The 20,318-nt window shown below is 37.8% G+C and overlaps 1 protein-coding gene across 1 annotated transcript in view; it reads right to left on the reverse strand.

Annotated features, from left to right (window-relative positions):
• Positions 1-20,318, reverse strand: part of CAMK4 (calcium/calmodulin dependent protein kinase IV) — a 258,982-nt gene that overhangs the window by 91,167 nt on the left and 147,497 nt on the right. Inside the window, exons 4-5 of the mRNA XM_050793067.1 lie at positions 19,737-19,819; positions 1,117-1,189 (exon numbers count right to left, since the gene is read on the reverse strand). Coding sequence (XP_050649024.1) covers positions 1,117-1,189; positions 19,737-19,819 — 156 coding nt within the window. The remainder of the gene's footprint in view (positions 1-1,116; positions 1,190-19,736; positions 19,820-20,318) is intronic.

Here is a 20,318-nt window from a genome sequence, read left to right on the forward strand (position 1 = left end):
AATAGAGTATATCTTAATTCTGGATATATTTTATAGATTTGTCTATTTAAGTGATGCTGATAAATACCCCTCCTTGGGCCCTGTCTTGAATGTTCAAAGAATCATCTGTTCTGGTTTCATATTCAATAAATGAACCACCAAAGTGTTCCAGCACATATTAGACACCATTAAATACATGGGAAGCTTTTAGCCAGTTGAGTCTGATTTATACAGGCAAATATTACCTACTTAATGCAATTCAAAAGAGCTTCTCAACAGTATATATTTTTGTAAATGTGTATGCATTTATTTTCACCATTAACTTACAAAACTTGTGTTCCAATTTAAAATATTAATTTATGTTTCTTCCTTGAAAAAACTGCTACATTCTTTCTTTTTAATTAACTCATTTCTTTTCTTGAAAGAAAAGTCAATAATCTCTATGCTCCATTCAACCTCCTTCCACGTCTCTACCAAATTAAAAAACAAAAGCAATGAAGAAACAAACTCAAGAAATGGGAAAAAAAAGAGTTAAAGAACGACTAAAGGCACCAAAGTCTCGTTTGATCTCATAATTAATTTAACACACTTACAGCATTATGTAGAGGACTGCATCTTTCAGACTTTGAGTCATCAATAGAATATATCAATTTATTCCATACATTTTCTTTTCGTCTGATCTTTTTTCTTTTCTTTCCTTTTTTTTTTTTTTTAGACAGGGTGTCTCTGTCGCCCAAGCTTGAGTACAGTGGCGTGACCTTGGCTCACTGCAACCCTCCACCTCCCGAGTTCAAGCAATTCTTGTGCTTCAGCCTCCAAAGTAGTTGGAATTACAGGTGTGCACCACCACACCCAGCTAATTTTATTATTTTTATTAGAGATGGCGTTTCACTATGTTGGCAAGGCTGGTCTGGAACTCCTGACCTTAAGTGATCTGCCTGCCTCAGCCTCCCAAAGTGCTGAGATTACAGGCTTGAGCCACCATGCCCACCTTATTCCACACATTTTCTAATAAATACTTCACACCTTTATGCTGTAAAATGTATGGCTTATCACAGACACGCATTTCTTAAATGATGATTCTGTAAAAGGAAGAGATGACTAAGAGTTGCACCATTGCTGTTACTTCATACTTACAGCGACTGCCTCCAGGATTTGTTTAACAGCATCTGCAGCATCTCGCTCACTGTAATATCCCTTTTCCACAATCCTGGAACAAAAAGAAAGGAAATGCTTCTCAGGCACATTCATTCAGAAGAGTGGATATTAAAAGAAGTTAAGTACATTAATGTTAAAGATGGTGCACGTAAACAATTGAAACAAGCTACCATACTAACATGGGAAAGATTTCCACAAACTGACACTCTAAAAGTCTTTGAGTTTACTTAGGAAAATGAAATACTCTTATTTTTCCTTGGCTTGAACTATCCGTTGCATTTGAGGAAAAAACACTTTGTCTGTTTTAAACTTTGTTTTGCGAATCATTTTAAACATACGCCAGTAGATATTATACAATGAAACACCCCCATGTAATTGTCACATAGCTTTAACTATAAATTCACGAAGTTTTATTTGCTTAATTACTTCCACTCCTTCCTTCTTATTTTGAAGCACACATTGGACATTATATAATTTCATTTCTAAATAGTTAAGGAGGTTATCTCTAAAAGATAAGGGACCCTCTAAAAATCATAGTCATAATTCCAATATCACATACCTATAATTTTTAAATATTATCAAATACGCAATGTTTCAAATTTCTAATTGTCTGAAACATGTTAAATTACTTGCTTGAATAAGTATCCAAATAAGGTCCATGAAATTTGATTGGTTGGTATATCTCTTAGTCTCTTTTAACCTGTAGTTTCTCCCTCTCTCTCTCTTCCCCAGCAACCCTCTTTCTCTCCCTCCATTCTTCCCTTTTTTTTTTTTTTTTTTTTTTTTTTAAGTCGGAGTCTCGCTCTGTCTCCCAGGCTGGAGTGCAGTGGCCGGATCTCAGCTCACTGCAAGCTCCGCCTCCTGGGTTCACGCCATTCTCCCGCCTCAGCCTCCCGAGTAGCTGGGACTACAGGCGCCCGCCACTACCCCCGGCTGATTTTTTGTATTTTTTAGTAGAGACGGGGGTTTCACCATGTTAGCCACCTCTTAGTCTCTTTTAACCTGTAGTTTCTCCCTCTCTCTCTCTTCCCCAGCAACCCTCTTTCTCTCCCTCCATTCTTCCCCTTTTTTTTTTTTTTTTTTAAGTCGGAGTCTCGCTCTGTCTCCCAGGCTGGAGTGCAGTGGCCGGATCTCAGCTCACTGCAAGCTCCGCCTCCTGGGTTCACGCCATTCTCCCGCCTCAGCCTCCCGAGTAGCTGGGACTACAGGCGCCCGCCACTACCCCCGGCTGGTTTTTTGTATCTTTTAGTAGAGACGGGGGTTTCACCATGTTAGCCAGGATGGTCTCGATCTCCTGACCTCGTGATCCGCCTCTCTCGGCCTCCCAAAGTGTTCGGATTACAGGTTTGAACCACCGCGCCCGGCCCCATTCTTCCCTTTAATCCCTTCTCCATCTCTGTTTCATTTTTGCTGTGTTTCTTTTTTGAAAGCTGGTCACTTGTTCTTTAGTCTCCCTGCCTGGCAATGTGATTCTCTAAAAAAAACATGGGGCTTTGTTGTACAGGTTATTTCATCACCCAGGTATTAAGCCTAGCACCCGTAAGTTAGTTTTCCTGATCTTCTTTCTCCTTCCTCCCACCCTCCACCCTCCTATAGGCCCCAATGTGTGTTGTTCCTCTCTATCCATGTATTCTCATCATTTAGCTTCCACTTGTAAGTGAGAACATGTGGTATTTGGTTTTCTGTTCCAGCGTTAGTTTGCTAAGGAAAATGGCCTCCAGCTCCATCCATGTCCCTTCAAAGGACATGATCTCATTTCTTTTTATGGCTGCATAGTATTGCATGGTGTATATGTACATTTTCTTTATTTAATCTGAACCTAATCAAGACCCAGCATTATCTATTAATTAAAAAAAGGGGGGGGGCAGAGAAATAGCTCCGAAGACATCAAGGGGATAGAATCACATTTGATTCTAGAGGATTACATTTCATTCTATAGCCTTGATATCTTTGGAGCTATTTCTCTGCCCTCTCTACTTTTTATTAATGGATAGAATTAGGGTCTTGATTAGACTCAGGTTGAATTTTTAGCAAATACACTTTATAGGGAGTATTGTGTATTTTCACAAGAAGTTGCATGTTCAATTATGCTCCATTTCATGTTGATAACAGTAATTGATTATCAATGCCTAGATCCATCAAGTCATTAGCAGTTTCAAGTTGGTAAAATCTATCATTGCTTTTTTGTTAGCTAAAAATTTTCTAGTAATACAATTCTTATAGGAAAGAGGGGATAAATCATTAGTTTTTTAACTTACCAGTTTTCAAAATAATGAGTTCATTCACCAACATTTTCAGTGACCAGTTAGTGTTTTTGTTCATTTTCTGGTATCATTTTGAAAGTATGGATTTAACCATATTTTATATGTTTCAATCTGCTGTAGCTCTTCCCGGGTGAGTAGAAGGCTATGCAGGTTGGCTTCTGAAGTCTTTCGTGGTTCTTTTTCTATCCAGTATAATACAATACCTGAGGTTTATTTTGTACATTTGCTGCCTCAAACCTAGACTAAGTCATTGTCTCCTAGAAGTACACTTTTAGTGGCAGATAGTATTTTTCTAATTTTACATTTTATTCTTCAATTAAAAAATAAATATATATGTACATATGTTGATATTCCCCATTTCCTAGACAAACTATCATATTAATATGTACAAAAATGTTTTATATATGTTTTTACCATGTTGTCCATTTTATGTGCTTTTCCTCTTTAATTTTACTTTTTTGCATTTAGGAGTGTTTGTATTTTTGTTTTAATGTTTTTAACATTAGTTTCTTCTTTTTTGGTTTGTTCTGTACTCTCAGCAATACTGACATTAACTAGCTGATATGGTTTGGATTTTTGGGATTTGTGTTCCCACCCAAATCTCATGTCAAACTGGAGGAGGGGCCCGGTGGGAGGTGATTGGATCATGGGGGAGGATTTCTCCCTTGCCATTATCATGATTGTGAGTGACTTGTCATGAGATCTTATGGTTTAAGTGTGTGTCACTTCCCCCTTTGTGCTGTCTCTCTCCTGCTCTGCCATGGGAAGATGTGCCTTGCTTCCCCTTCACCTTCTGCCATGATAGTTAAGTTTCTTGAGACCTCTGCAGCCATGTGGAACTGGGGGTCAATTAAACCTCTTTTCTTTATAAATCACCCAGTCTCAGGTAGTTCTTTATAGGGTGTGTGAGAACAGACTAATACACTAGCAATCCAGCTAGTATGAACTTACAATGCAGATACAATATATAACTGTCAAAAATTGAGAAGAAATAAGAACAGCTTGAAAAATATAAACTTCTTGATTGCTGTATAATTAGCAACAAGTAAAAGAATATTATTTCAAAGTAATAGGAGGAAAGGGAGCCTCATTATCTTAAGTAGGCGACAATTTTCTTCTGATACATGATGTGATTTTCAAAAAATCTGATGACAATCTGATTTTCTCCAAATAATTGACTTGCTCTTTTTGCATGAATGTGGGCAAAGAATTCTTCTTGTAATTTAAAGTATTTTAAGACGTGTTTTATGAGAAACATGTTAGTTGTTCTGGGTTGCGTTATTTTGATTTGTGGCATAATCCTTCAATTTAGAGTGCTTTCATTATTCTTTTTAAATTGCAGGAATATTTTCTTGAAGTAGAATGTTTTATATTTGTTTTCTTCCATTGCCTTGGTTTTCTTCTTTGGGGTGTGCAATTAGACATATGTAAGAATTTTTCTACCTTTGATTTATATTGTTTTTCTACAGTTTTCTTAGTTTTAGCTTATTTTGTAACACTATCTTATTTTCATGTTTTTTTGTGGGTGTTGCTTCCTGACATGCTTTCACTGCCTAAAGGAACTTTATTCTCCTCCTTATTGTCTGTCCTCTATTGACCTCCAGCTCCATCCATGTCCCATAATCATTCTCGATTGGAACTAACTGAGATACTTTTCTCTTGCTGTCCATTTTTAAGCCAAGTTGGTTTACTTAACCTTTCGACAGAGTGATACTTCAGGATATCTTTTTTAGTTTCATGGCTCTTAACTTTCTGGTTATGTTCATGAAGCATTCAAAAATATGCCCTCATTCTTTCTGAGATCTCTTCCCTCCCCTGGAACTTCATTCCTTTGCCTTTACCGTCTCTACACGGATTAATTTGGATACCCTTCCCAGCAGTTTTTCCTAAGTGTAGAACATTTTCCCCAAGGGACTTTAGATTTTTGTTTCAGGAGTTCACAAGACCTTGACAATGAATTAGCTTTTTAGACCTTACTGCAGGTGCACCCCTTGTACTTTTCAGAAATTTGGGTGGTAAAAATCTCTCCCAATTTCGGCTTCTTCTTTTTTTTTTTTTTTATTGACCTATGCTTCTTTCAAATAACTTGAAGATTTGAGAGACTTGAGTGTTTGCCTACTTTGGGGTCTCTCATGTGTCTTCTTGCTTCCCTTGCTTCTTCGTGTACAAGTGATAATTCCACGTGGCTCTTCCTGTTGTCATTAGCTGGTCCTCACTCACTTGTATGTTAGGCTTCATGTGGATACCCTGTCACCTGGTTTTGCTGTAGATATTGTCATTGAGTTTTTGATTTTTTAGAACTAGTTGCTGTCTAGTCTTATGAGGAGCTTTTGGAAGACTGAAAAACTACTTTGTTGCTATGTCTAACTTTCCAGAATTTCAGGAGAAAACACATTTCTAATAGCACTGTAGATTACCACCTTGCATAAGATGACTTCAGCTGGCACAAAGTTTGAATATGGTCATTTCAAAACATAAAGGATAGTTTCAACAATGTTTGTAATTTTAAATAGAAACTTTTCTTAGACAGTACCTCAAATAGCATTTTTTCAGAAAGTACTTTTCTTTGATTTCTGTTTTCTTTAGATGTTGTGACAAGAAGTTTTAAGTTCTCAAAGTAGCTGGTATTAAAAGTTGAATTTAAAATCTATAAAATGTTTCCAAAATAGGAGATGGGGTGGTGGTGAGAAGAAGCAGAACAAAACAGGTATGTCAAAAGTAAAAAATGTATTAAAAGAAAAGACCTCAATGATTATAGTTATTAAAATTCAGAAAAAAAATATTGATGCAAAAATTTCAATTATCTTGTTTTCCTTATTTAGTTAATTAGAACATTGGCAAGCAAGGCAAATTCATCATCTTTTTATTTTTGGGATACTTTACCAGCACTGGGGTCAAATGAAAAGAGAAAATAGATTACAATTTTCAGGGAATGACTACTCATTGGTTCTTCAGTATCATTTTCTTATCATATTTACTTACAAAACTATGAAATTTTCCAATTCACGATTAGGTTAAATGGTCTAATTATAAAAATGTAATTGAAATGCTTCCTGGGGCTATACTTTCTGAACATTTTGAAATTAAGTATGAGGGAAGGGGAAAAGAAGTACTATTGTGACAGAGTAAGTTCAGGACGTTGGCTACCATGACATCATTCTCTGCATTTTACTCAAAACATGGGTTTTGTGGTATCTCTATCATCCAGCACAAATGTAGTTAGTGTCTCCTCCGTGCCCTGTACCTACAGCCTCAGGAGCTTGGCTTTCTCCAGTTTTGTTAAAAGAGGGGAGTTGTTACAAAGATGATGGAGAAGAATAGCTGCTAAATTTCTTTGCAACCTTATATTATCTCCAGAAGGGAATAAAATCAATTATCTCCTGGCCTACAACAGTGTGGATTTTCCCCATAGTCACTCACCCAGGCTAGAGCTTTACCACAGCTGCTTTGCAATACTTTTCCAGAGCGCACTACTCGTGCAAATGGCACCCCTTGTGGTTGAACAGAGCCAAATTCCACAACCATGAGCTGTCTCCCTTAGGTGTCTATTAAAGACACAGTTCTTAGAGGCATCAGCACTCTTCGGAAAGGCAGTATTTCACCCACTAGAATCTCCTCTCTATATTTTGGTTTATTATGTAGTCTCAAGCTTCAGCCTAAGTATCTTCCGTATTTTCATTTGGCTGTAACTCAGGGTTAAGTGCCTACTGTGAACTAAATGTTTATGTCTCCCCCAAATTCATACGGTGAAACCTAATCACCAATGTGATGGTATTAGGAGGTGGGGCCTTTGGGAGGTGATTCTATCATGAAGGAGGAACCTTCATGAATGGGATTAATGCCTTTATAAAAGAGACCCTAGAAAGCTTCTTTGCCCCTTCCACCATATGTGGACACAGCTGGAAAGTGCCATCTATGAATCAAAAAGCAGCCCCTCACCAGACATCAAATCTGCTGACACTTTCATCTTGGACTTTCCAGCATCCAGAACTGTGAGAAATAAATTTCCGTTGTTTATAAGCCACTCACTCTAAGAAATTTTGTTATATCAGCCCGAAAGGACTAAGATAGTGCCTATGTTTCAGAATATGTTCTTGAGTGAATGTCCAGGGCCTGGCTTGATGGAAGAGTAAATTTTCTTGGGAGCTGTCTTCAGGTGGAGGGAGAGAGGAGTAGGAGGTATATGAAGAACAGTTAATGGAAACTTTACTAATTCTCCCCGATATATGTTAAGTTAGTGAAATAATTCATTTAATTAATCAGAGGATGCATTTCAACAGACGTATCTGTTAATTTATTTATTCAATAAATATTAGGGAGTGGCTGTTATGTGCTGACCACTCAGTAGTGAACTGGACATGGCTTCTGCACTCATGGGATTTCTCTTGGTATAAGCAGACAGACAACATTCAACACCGTGTGCTAAATGATGTGATAGAGGTATTAAAGAATGGCCTGAGAGCTCTGAGAAAATGCAGGTAATCTATTCTGGAGGCCATGTAGGGTAAGGAAAGGATTCCAGAAATAGCTATATCTCCACTCACACATGAAAGGTGTACAGAAATTTTTTCAGATGCAGGGAGAATGGCAGTTGGGGGTGAGGATAGGTATGGAAGAAGAAGGTGGTGATATTCATCCACATTCCTAACTTCTAATGTGAGCCAGGTACTTGCTGGATACAAACAGAATAAGATTTGGGCCTTGCCCCAGGTGACAGATGGTGGAGTAAAGAAAGTTACAAACAAAAAACATTATCATAGATGTAATGTATGTTATGTAGGGTTTGTACCACCAAGGGATTTATTAATTCTGTAGTGAGAAACGGCATCCGTAGAGTAGATATGAGGGGCAAGGGCACAAAACGCAAGTGCCTCCCCACCTCATTTCAATGTGAACTCTGCACACTGTATCTTGGCCAACCATCACCCTTCAGCTGCTTCTATTCCAGGCAGCTTCTGCTAAAAGGAGTTTTGTTCCCAGATGATTCTTTAACCAGATTGTCACAGGGTTAGGTTACTGAAACTCAGACATCCCATTTTAAATATTTTATAAGTTGAGCTGCCATTCAGGCTATCCATGGCTGACTAAAAAGTTCAATAGCAATGAATTCGAGTCATAAATGCAGGTTTACAACTTAGAACCATGATTACAAGTGATGATGCAGTGACCAAGCAAAGGAAAATGAAATCTTGCAATTCATTTCTCTCAATTTCAGTTGTATGACATCAGTAGATGTGTTTGTCCAAAGCCTTCTGCAGGGCACTGTGGTAAAATTATTAGCCTTCTCACTAGACTGTTGCTTGGATCACCCATACAGCCTAGCCGCAAGACTTGCCCATAGTCAGTAAATATTTATGGAATCAATACCAATTGCAAAGTGAATGGATGTCAGAAAAATTTCAGATTGTGGACATTTGGACAATACTTTTGCCTATGTTCATTATCATGGGGAACAAAAGCACTGGACTCAGATGTGATTCCCTTCACAAGTACATTGGCCACGGCTCCAGAGGAAGAACAGCTGTGTGGATGCTTCCCAGAGGACAATGCAATAAGTGAAGAGATTACTGCTGGGTTTAGGAGAAACTCAGAGTTACATAGCTTTAGATACTGCTGGAATAACATGAATCTTTTTAGAAACTTATTTTAAACAAAATCAAAGTAATTTAAATTCCTTAAAATAGAGTATTTCTTTCATGAAGTAACACATAATAATTCCTTTATACAACTTAGCTGGCATCTCAAAAAATTTGCCAATGAAATTGAACCATGGATAGACAGTCAAGGGTTTATAGCTTTATATGAAACACACTCATGACTCTGAGTTTTAGAAGCAACGAAATATTTAATCATTGTAGGGGTTTTAAAGCTGTAAAAATAGAGGGATAATTTTGGCTGGTATTTTTGTTTTTTCATATTTAAACATAATTATTGCTGTATTTCTCTTCAGATTTAGTAAACTAATCTCTGTTTCGTGATTTGAAAAATAATAAGCAGTTAAGATGCTACCAGCACTTTAAGATAATTGTCACAGGCCCAGGGCCCTGTGGTTTGCCTCTGTGCCATACAGTTTCCCAGCCTTCCATTGTGGGTTAGGCCAGAGGGCTCAGAGCTCAAAACAAAATGTCTTCTAGGATTCTAATCACCACACTGACCCAAAAGGCTGCCCTGAGACCCCAGTTCCTAAAGGTCCCTCAGCCACCAGGGGGCGTAGCAGACATCTGGAGATCTGGGAAGGAAGCGCGAAGGTGGTGCATTTCCCCAGGCTCCTCTACTGAAAGCCTCTGGCTTCAACAGCTTCTCTTATTCCATGACTGTGCCTTTTATATCCACAGCTCACTGTGCTGGTGCCCGCGCTCTTCTCCCCAGTTGGTGTGTTTTTCTTCCCATCATTTAAAAATTATAGGATGAAAAAATACAGGCAATGCCTATTTCTCTCTATGGAGCTGCTGTAATATATGACTCTGGTGCATTTGCTTCTGTCACACTAATTGCCACAAATTGAATTGAGCGCATCTCCATCCAGGCAGTTAACACGCGCACAGCAGCTGAAGAGCTCTAATCTGATCATATCCTGAGGCCCCAGACTTCCTGGCACATAGATTAGGAGCCCTGCTGCTCTGCCCACCACTCGCAGCTTTTTCTCAAATGGCTGCATAATAACTGTAGATGACTAGGTTTATGTGAGAAAGATATTGGTCTGATGAGAATGTGTACTAAAGGATCAAATGACAGAGAGTAAAAGCCCCAAATAATATAAAGTTTCAGGAACCAAGACTTAAGGGCTGCTAGTACACCATTACGCTGTTAACATACAAAATAATATTAAAATGAAAACTGCTGTATTCCACGTAAATCTACCACTTCTTTGTAAGTTTCAATCACAGCTTCTCATTTTATTGATGACACTGTTGTCTGTTTTGGTGCTTTCTGTAAGAACTTTCCTGCCAAAGAATGTTAAGTTCATATACTTTTCAAAAATGTAGTTTCAAAGGTAGTACTAGCACCTGTTACATTTGAATACTAAGAAGAAAGTCAGGGATTTGTGGATCAATGTGGGTGCTGGCCAGGTTGCTGACAAGAGAAAGAGGAGATCAAATCAAATTGCAAATCTGAGAATGGGCCTAAGAGATTCCCCGTCTACTTTCCTCATACTATAGATAAAAGACCTGACTCAAAGATACATATATTGCAGCCTGGTGCGGTGGCTCACGCCTGTAATTCCAGCATTTTGGGAGGCCAAGGCAGGCAGATCACAAGATCACGAGATCAAGACCATCCTGGCTAACACGGTGAAACCCCATCTCTACTAAAAATATATAAAAAATTAGTCACGCATGGTGGTGGGTACCTGTAGTCCCAGCTACTCGGGAGGCTGAGGCAGGGGAACGGAGTGAACCCGGAAGGTGGAGGTTGCAATGAGCCGAGATCACGCCACTGCACTCCAGCCTGGGCGACAGAGCGAGACTCCGTCTCAAAAAAAAAAAAAAAAAAAAAAAAAGAGAAAAAGAAAAGATATATATATATATTGCTTAGGAGCACACTGTTTATTTAATCATTCACTCAATAAATATCTAGCCCCTGCTTGCTTTCTACCTAGCCCAGCTTTTAAAATCGAGACTGAGATGCTCATATTTTACCCAACAGTGTACGATTGTGCTTTTGAACATCATTTTGCCCCAATAGGCCCTTCCTTCTGGCCTCCGCCTGCTAATTTCCAATTTCTCAAATAAGAGTCAGCTCAAAAGATTTTACTCCTTCCTGAAGCAATTTCGGACTTACACGACCCCCTTGTTTTGTGCTCTACACACTGTGTTTATGCCCTAATTATAGCACTTATCATCCCCACATGAATACTTAGAGCTGAAAAAGGGGCCAATCTCTAACAAACACAAAACATGTGATGATCTCTCTTTTATGTCCTGATTCTTATTTTTATTTCTTTTTATTTCCTAGCCCTCATTTAAAAAATTGTGATGTTGTGGTCATTATAATCCCTAATATGCTTTACTTGGAAGGTGATGCTTAAAAAATATTAGAGTCCATGTCACATTTTTACTTTCCCTCTTTAGACTATGAGCTCTTTGAGGATGGAGACAATATACAGTGGTTAATAGATTGGTGGGAAGAGAACAAAGTGGGTGGTACAGCCAGCATGGTAAGGTGGGGCCAGATTGTGAGTGGGCTTTTTTGTCAAGTTTAAAAGTATTGACTTTAAGTGAAAGTAGCTTCCTGGGCTGACCTGATCAGATCTATGCTTAAACACAGATGGATGAAAAGGAGTGAAAGTAATACTCTCTAGGAATCTACTGCAATGGGAAATAATGCAAAGGCGCAACAGGGCAGAAACACTGGGAAAGGGAAAAGGGAACAGATTTCAAAGCTGCTTAGAGGAAGAATTATAGGGAAGAGAGAAGGAGAATCTAAAGCAAAAGGGAGAAATTCATGTAGATTAGTTTAGTTGGTGAATCAGGTCACAGGGAAGGGGAGTGAGATTGAGAGAGGGATGCTGAGTTCATTTGATTTAGAGGTGCTAATGGGACTTAGTGAGAAGCCTAGTAGACTGCTGAAAATACAGTTTTCATCTTTGCTGAGACTGTAGCCACCAGTGTGGCTCAAGCTACAGGTGAGTGTCAAATTCATCTACCAAGAATGTAGGAGAAGTTTAAAGGGAACTTAAGAGGTGGGGAAGGCAAGAGGAACTCAGGAAAGAGATCAAGAGGGAGATGGCTGAAAAGCTGGATGAAAGCCAAGAGAAAAAGAGGTTCTGTCCAAAACTCCAGGAATGATATGGAGGGGTAAGCCAGTAATATATAATGCTGCATACCAGAGTCTCCAAACATGCATAGCCTTCAGCATTGGCAGACCTTCAGTGCTCCTCAAAAGCCCTTATTCTTGCCCTCGTCTGTTCTCCCAATCTCTCTAAAGATCTTCACAGTTCCTTCTTCAAGTGCCCTATTCCATTCTTTACCAGTTAGTATTAGGAGATCAATTTCCCTTCTTTAACAATACTGGAAAAATAGAAGCTATTAAGACTGAACTACCTAAATGTCTTATACCCCACCACACTTCTATTTCCAGCCCTAGGAAACCACTGCTTTGCTTCTGTCTATATATTTTCCCCTTCTTGAAGTTCCTTATAAAGTCAGAGTCATAGTATATATAGTCTTTCATGTCTGGCTTTATTCTCTTAGCATAAACTTTTTAAAGTTCATCCATGTTAAGGTGTGTATCAAAGGAACATTCCTTTTCATAGTTGAATGGTTGTTCATTCCCCAGTTGATGATATTTAAATTATCTCCCCTTGCCTGGGCACGGTGGCTCATGCCTGTAATCCCAGCACTTTGGGAGGTTGAGGCAGGCGGATCACGAGGTCAAGAGATCCAGCCCATCCTGGTGAACATGGTGAAACCCTGTCTCTACTAAAAATACACACACACAAAAATTAGCTGGGCGTGGTGGGGGGTGCCTGTACTCCCAGCTACTTGAGAGGCTGAGGCAGAAGAATCACTTGACCCCGGGAGGGGGAGGATGCAGTAAGCCAAGATCACACCACTGCACTCCAGCCTGGCGACAGAGTGAGACTCTGTCTCAAAAAAAAAAAAAAAAAAAAAAAATTATCTCCCCTCTTGTAATACATCTAATTCCAGGTGTAGGCATCTATCTGGCCCCACTGTACTGCCTCCATGGAACTCAAAGGGCAAGGTGAACTGACAGACTTGCTAATGCCCATAATGTTTGCTGTGCCATGAGTAATAAGGCCCTTTGTCTCTGATCCAGGAATCATGTGCTTTCCAGCATCCATAAAAGAATAATAGGCTAATTTATTAGTTTGGAAGTAAGGTACAATTACATCTCAGTCTCAACAGTGTCTTCCAACTTATTCCAAAAGTCTTTCTTTTTCAAAATTGCTTTGATTAATCTAGCTCATTTGACCCTTTGTCTCTTTCTTTCTGCTTCAGAGGAAGAAGAGTTTTTTTCTGAAAAACAAATCCCTTTATCTAACTCTAGATCTCATTCCCTTCATGCCTTTTCTAGAATGCTGTTCCAAATTTAGGTACTTCTCACACAAATCTCTCCTGCTTCTCTTTCTTGTGAGCTCCTTCCCATCAGCAAATCAATGTGTTCCTAGACCTATAGCTTAAAACAATAAATTTCCATTTATCCTGTGTGTTCTACTACCTCACCTCTATCTTTCATTTTATGGCCAAGCTTCTAGGAAAAGTAAACTGTAAGTCTAGTCCAAATCAAAGTATAAGTTTTCTTTACATATAGCCAGATAAAGTCACATAAAGAGATGTATTTAAAATATCCATGACTGAAAAACAACTATATACAAATTAAAGTTCAGGTTAACTCAGCACTCAAGTAAGACAAACGTTAGATTACTAAGCTGAAGATTTTTTTTAAGCCTAAGAGTTCCGGCATTTGCAACAGCATGACATGGTAGAAAAATTATATACTTTGGAATGTTACATACTTGAGTCCAATCTTATTTAATTATTGTTATTAGATCATATATAAGCTGGATGACCTAACAGAAGTTAACAGACCTCTCTGATCCTCAGTTATTTTGTCTGTAAAATGTATATACCAAAGTCTACTTTATATATGTGTTGCTATAATGATTAAATAGTATCGTGTTAGTAAATTGCCCTGCACACTCTGCCAGCAACCCAATAGGATCTCAAAAATATTCCTCACTATATTCACTAATTATCCTTTCTGAACAATCACATTTTATAGAATCACTCATTAGATAATTACATTGATGACTCATTTCTGACACAATGGTCTTCACAAATGCAGACGTTTCCTAAGTTTGTTAAATCCTAATACCAACCATGATACAACCCTAGAAAGACTGGGACAAGAAACAGCCTCAGTTCTATTTCTCAAACTGTTATCTAATAGCAATGCCCTGAATATTAAATTTGTTTCCACCAAGAATGAGAGATCCAGAAATGCTGAAGTACAGATTACTATTAGGACTCATCTAGTAGGACTGGAGGTGAGGTCTGAATTTATGACTTATTAATAACTTTTTAAGTTTATGCTCTGGAAAAAAATATGGATAATAATGCCTCAAAAAAGGTGAAGAGAGAGTTATTGAGTGGGTTACATAGACACATAGGTTTGCATAGGACCAATCAGTACATCATGGATTTTCCATGTATAAATAGATATTTATTTTCTTGGAAATGATGTGCAAGAGACAAACTGGACTTAATAAGAAAGAAAGTGAGGCCATACAAGAAGGAAAGGGTTGGATCAGAAGACAGTCTGGTTGCCTGGACGGGGAAGATCATTAACCTTTACTAATTCTGTTTTCATATTTGCATAGTGAGGATATTGCTTTTCATCCTGCTTGCCCAAATAAGCTGACTTTTTAAATGAGGAAAATACATTAGTGTCTGTAAACAAAATTTAAAACCATATGTGAATTTTTACTGTCAGCAATGGTGGGTCAGACAAGGCTCCAGGCAAGAAAATTAAGAACAAACTAAATAAAATAACTTTTAAAAATATATATTTGAACAAATCAGAGAGTTATCAAGTGTGATGGTTAATATTGAGTGTCAACTTGGTTGGACTGAATGATGGAAAGTATTATTCCTGGGTGTGTCTGTGAAGGTGTTGCCAAAGGAGATTAACAGTGAACTGGGAGACGCAGACCCATTCTCAATCAGCTGCTAGCATGGCTAGGATAAAAGCAGGCAGAAGAACATGGAAAGACTAGACTGGCTAAGTCTTCTGGTCTCCATCTTTCTCCTGTGCTAGATGCTTCCTGCCCTTGAACATCAGACTCCAAGTTCTTCAGCTTGGAGTCTTTTTGGAGTCTTTTGGACTCTTGGACTTACACTAGTGATTTGCCAGGGGCTCTTGGGTCTTTGGACACACACTGAAGGCTGCACTATCGGCTTCCCTACTTTTGAGGTCTGAGGACTCAGACTGGCTTCCTGGCTCCTCAGCTTGCAGATGGCCTATTGTGGAACTTCACCTTGTGATTGTGGGAGTCAATTCTCCTAATAAACTCCCCTACATATATACATGTATCTTATTAGTTCTGTCCCTATACAGATTCCTGACTAATACACTAAGGAAGAGAAGGATTTAGGAACCAAGAACCAGAAGAGAAGAAAAACCCAGCAAAGCAAAGCTGCCATCTGATGCCTCTGCTTTCCTTCTAAAGGCATTCACCTATTCCAACACAGCAGCTGACAGGCTGAGAAGCTGAATAAACTTTCTGGCCATTACGCAGAGCTATGGGTACAGAAGTTGGCATTCAGGGTCTGCCAAGTAAGAAGAGCCCTGGTATAATGCCCTGGCTTAAAGTTGAAACCTTCAAAGAGCAAAGCCTTGTGAATAAGACTTGACAAGAAATACACCAGCCATTAGGAAGCCCAGCTTTGAATTAGCCTAATATCCAATTATAGTAAAATGATCTGTTTCTTAACCTTAAATGCCTGCCACAACAAAATAAAATCTGCTTTTTTGGAAGGTAACAGCATTCCAGGCCTCAAATTCTAAAACCTTTTATACATAATGTTTGACATTGGAACAAGCCTAATCAGGCAAGCAAAAAACTACAAGAAATGGATCATGTCCTTTGCAGGGATGGGGAAGGAACTGGAGGCCATTATCCTTAGGAAACTAATACAAGAACAGAAAACCAAATACCGCATGTTCTCTCTTACAAGTGGGAGCTAAATGATGAGAACACATGGACACACAGAAGGGAAACACACACTGGGGCCTTTTGAAGGGTGGAAATTGGGAGGATGGAGGGGATCAGGAAACAATAACTAATGGATTAGTGGATACTAGGTTTAATACTTGGGTGATGAAACAATCTGTACAACAAATCCCCATGACACACATTTACCTATGTAACAAACCTGTAAATGTACCCCTGAACTTAAAAGTTAAATAAAAATAAAATTCTTTAGGAAAAATTGATGAAACAAAAGAGAAAAAGAAAACAGAAAACAACCCATGACAATTTTAAAAAATTCAAAACTATACTTAGATACTGGAGTTATCTGACAAAAATCAAGAAAAAATACTTTGGATTTAATTAGAAGACTGTAAGGATATTGCTAAATTTGTTGTCTTAAAATACAATCATTTTTGAGGAAAAAAACTTTGAAATTTGCTCTTAAAGCAAAACTCAATGAAATTTCAATAATTTCATTGTCCATTTCAATAATTCAATGAAAATGATGTTGAGATTTTAAGAGTTGAGACCAAACTGAGAACGATTAAACAGAAACTTCATGGGAGCTTTCTTCTTCTCATGATGTCATAATTGTGCAAATTTATTTATGTTTTAGATTTTTCTTGGGCACAACAAATCATGAATTTTATTCCAAAATTTCTAATAAATTGTCCTATGTAATTTACTATTTAAATTCTACATAAAATAGCAGATTCTACTTGGATTTTGACTATGTTTAATTTTTATAAGTATTATAGAATAGATTTTTTGCTAATTAAATACAACCTTTTTGAGTATAATTGACTCATATGATTATCTCTTCAGCAATTACTCCCCTAGTTCATTCATTACATACTATTAGAGTCATCATTAGACCAGGAATGAATTCTTATCATCACAATTAAATAAATTTGTTTTGACCTAAGTACAAAATACAGTCCATATTACTTTTTAACTATCAAGAAAGAAATCAATACATTGGATAATAATGCAGAATGTTTTTTCAGCTTGATAAAATTTAAAGATAACTGCAGAATTAAGTAACTTAATGGAGAGACCCAAGTTCGTATCAGCTAGGTCAATGTTATGGACCACACCACGCAAAGGAAAAGAGTCTATCTTTTAAAACCACTAAGAGTTGAGTGCTTTACTGGCTGGCTGCCATTCTTCAGATGTTTTCTGTTAAATATGAATATTTCATCCATTTATCTCTCCAAATGAAATTCATCAATAGCATTTAGTTGTTTCATTTTTAGCTATAGCTGAATTAAATTTCATCCCAAATTCTTTCATGGAAGAAAGGTTGGGAAGAAGAGAAGGAGAAACCCTTGATTCCCAATTAACTCAAACCAATAGAAGTAGGTAAGTAAATAGCAAATACTATTAGTAGATTATTGCTTCAGTGTGGCATTCCTGCCCTGCAATTATTTATAATTTAAAAACATGAGAGTTCTCTCATAGACCATAATTAGCAGAGAAATAAGGAAGGTCTCCTTAGAGAGAGCTCATAGCTCCAAAGCCAGCAGGATCTGACTATAAACTGACTCTATTAATGTACCTAAAGAAGGAATACATCCATGAAAAAGAGTCAGCTAAAGAGGTATTGAAAAAGGAGCCATTATAGAAATATTGTGGCAAAATCCAAATTAGCTAGTCCAGGAGAGTCTTGCTTGAGGACATGGAAATATGTGAACAAGAATATCTTCATAGTGGATCAGAGCCATCTAAGCTTTATTAGCAACATAAAGCCACTTCAAATTTGTTCTGAGGTTCAGAGAAGTTAAGTAAATTATTCTAGGTTAGTTAGTTATCTTTCAGTTGTAGAGTCAGGATTCACAACTGTGAGACTTTCAAAAAAACAACTGCCACCAGAACTGTATGACTTTAGGCTACTGATGCTCACTTCCTTCAGCTGACTTATTATTCTTAAAATGTGAAAACAGTCAAAATGTTATCATGTTGAACCTGCTTTAAGGAAGTTTCAACATATATATGAACAAAATTCAGATGTGTATCTGTTACACATACATATATAGTTGCAATGAAGCTAGGCCTTTTGCTCCTTCTCACCTAAAGATCCAAATTTTCACTGTGTAATGTTGAAAAGAGACAGAACCTTTGAAAAACAATATGAATACTTTTGAAAGCTCTTGAAGAGGCAGCAAATTTAACTGGGTGGAGTAGGTGTGGGAAGGAAGGTGTCTTAGTTCATTTGAGCTGCTATTTAAAAATAATATAACCTGTGTGTCTTATACATATCAAACATTTATTTCTCACAGGTCTGGAGGCTGGATAGTCCAAGATCAAACCACCAGGAGATTTTGTGTCTGGTGAGGGCCCGCCTCCTCATAGGGCACCTTCTCACTGTGTCCTTACATAGTAAAAGGGGGATGGCAGCTCTCTAGGGCCTCTTTTATAAGGGCACTGATCTCATTCTGGAGGGCTCCACCTTTATGACCTAATAACCTCCCAAAGATCCCATCTCCTAATACCATTATCTTAGGGATCAGGCTTTTGGCAAATGAATTTGGGGGGCACACATTCAGACCCTGGCAAAAGTGAAGGAGTGTTCCTCTCCCAACACATTCAAAAGTAATCCCCTTTAGATATGTTTCTCCTCAGAGCCCATTCATTGCAGCAGTTGTTCATTCATTCATTCAGCAAATATTTATGGAGCACTTGCTGTGAGCCAGGCACTCAGGCTACATCAGTGGTTCCCTCGGTCTCTTCTGTCTTCCCCCTAAACTACATTCTACCTGTCTCTTGCCCCATTTTTTTAAAAAAACTTCTCCATTCACGCATGGCTTCTTACCATTTCTAAATATGCCTACTTAGTTTCTTTGTCTTCTTTAAATTCCATTCTTTTTTGATTACCTGATGAACACAGCAAAAGGCTCTCAAGAGCCCATCAGGACAGATACAGAATTCTCCTAAGAGGGTGGGTAAGCTGCAACAACTATGGAAACATAAAGTTTGTGTGTCTTGTACAAATAGTTTGCATATATTACGCTCTGCCAGATTTCCAGCACACTCCCATCCCCACTCCCATCCCCCTCCATTCTCACTCCTCTGCTTTGAAAGATGAACATATGAACAGGAAACCAAAGTTGGCAATAATTGGCTATAACAGAGCATGTTTACTTTGCAACGTGGAACTCTTTACACAGACTTCTAAAGAAAGTAAGCTTAAAAATAATCATTTGAAGATTATTGAGTTTTATAAGCTTTTGTATCATAACCAGAGGACACTTAGAGTACATGTTTAATTTTCTATAATTTTCATCAAATATTTTCTTAAGATAGTCTCATAAATCTTACTATTTAGTTTAAATTTGATTTTAGACATTCTATCTTTCTATTGAGGAGATAACTCTTTGCAAAGGTAAGTAGATATTATAGTGTTACCCTTTTACTCACTAAATATCTCAAGTTTTCATGTACCTGTATCTTACCACTACCCACCTTCCTTCAACGTTCTTCTTAAGACTTTTTTTAGTAGAATTTATCAACAAGTATAGTCTGTCATTATAAAAAGTTTCAGGAGAAATGTCCTTTAGATTACTTTTTGGTGGCCAAAAGCAAACCTTTCTGTGGTTATATTTCCAGAACCAACTCACCTATCAAACAGTTCTCCTCCTGTGACGAGTTCTAGGACCAGACTGATTTCTGTAGGGGTTTCAAATATCTCTTTAAGTTTTATCTACGGAAAGATATAAAAAAAGAATATCACAAATTTCTTATTCCATCTTTCTTGGAAATAGCTAACACTATGGCTAAAACAACATTCTGCAGTAGTAATACGTTGGATCACTGTTAATAAAGTTTCCTCATTCTTGTATCAGCTAGCTATTTCTCACTCTCTTTCTGCGTTATTGATTTCATCAGTTACCTCATTTTTTTCAAAGTTCCTATAAAATGCTTACATTTTTCCTTTTGGCAGTTGAAAAATATCTGCCTTGGAAACACTTTCTAACTTTTCTGAAACATCCCAATTTCTGAATTGTTCAAAAATCAAAAACAAAAACAACACAACTTCCTAAACCATTTGAGGCATCATGGTGGCTGGAAGTACAAAACGCCTATTTCTTCTGGGAATTAGGAACTTAAAACTAGGGGTCTGAAGCAGGGTAGGACCAGCTTAAAATCTGCCTATATGTAAAGGATATATCAATCAATATCTAAAAAGGTGTCAGTGGGTG

This window comes from Macaca thibetana, chromosome 6 (genome assembly GCF_024542745.1).
Source record: "Macaca thibetana thibetana isolate TM-01 chromosome 6, ASM2454274v1, whole genome shotgun sequence".
NCBI classification, from domain to species: Eukaryota; Metazoa; Chordata; class Mammalia; order Primates; family Cercopithecidae; genus Macaca; species Macaca thibetana.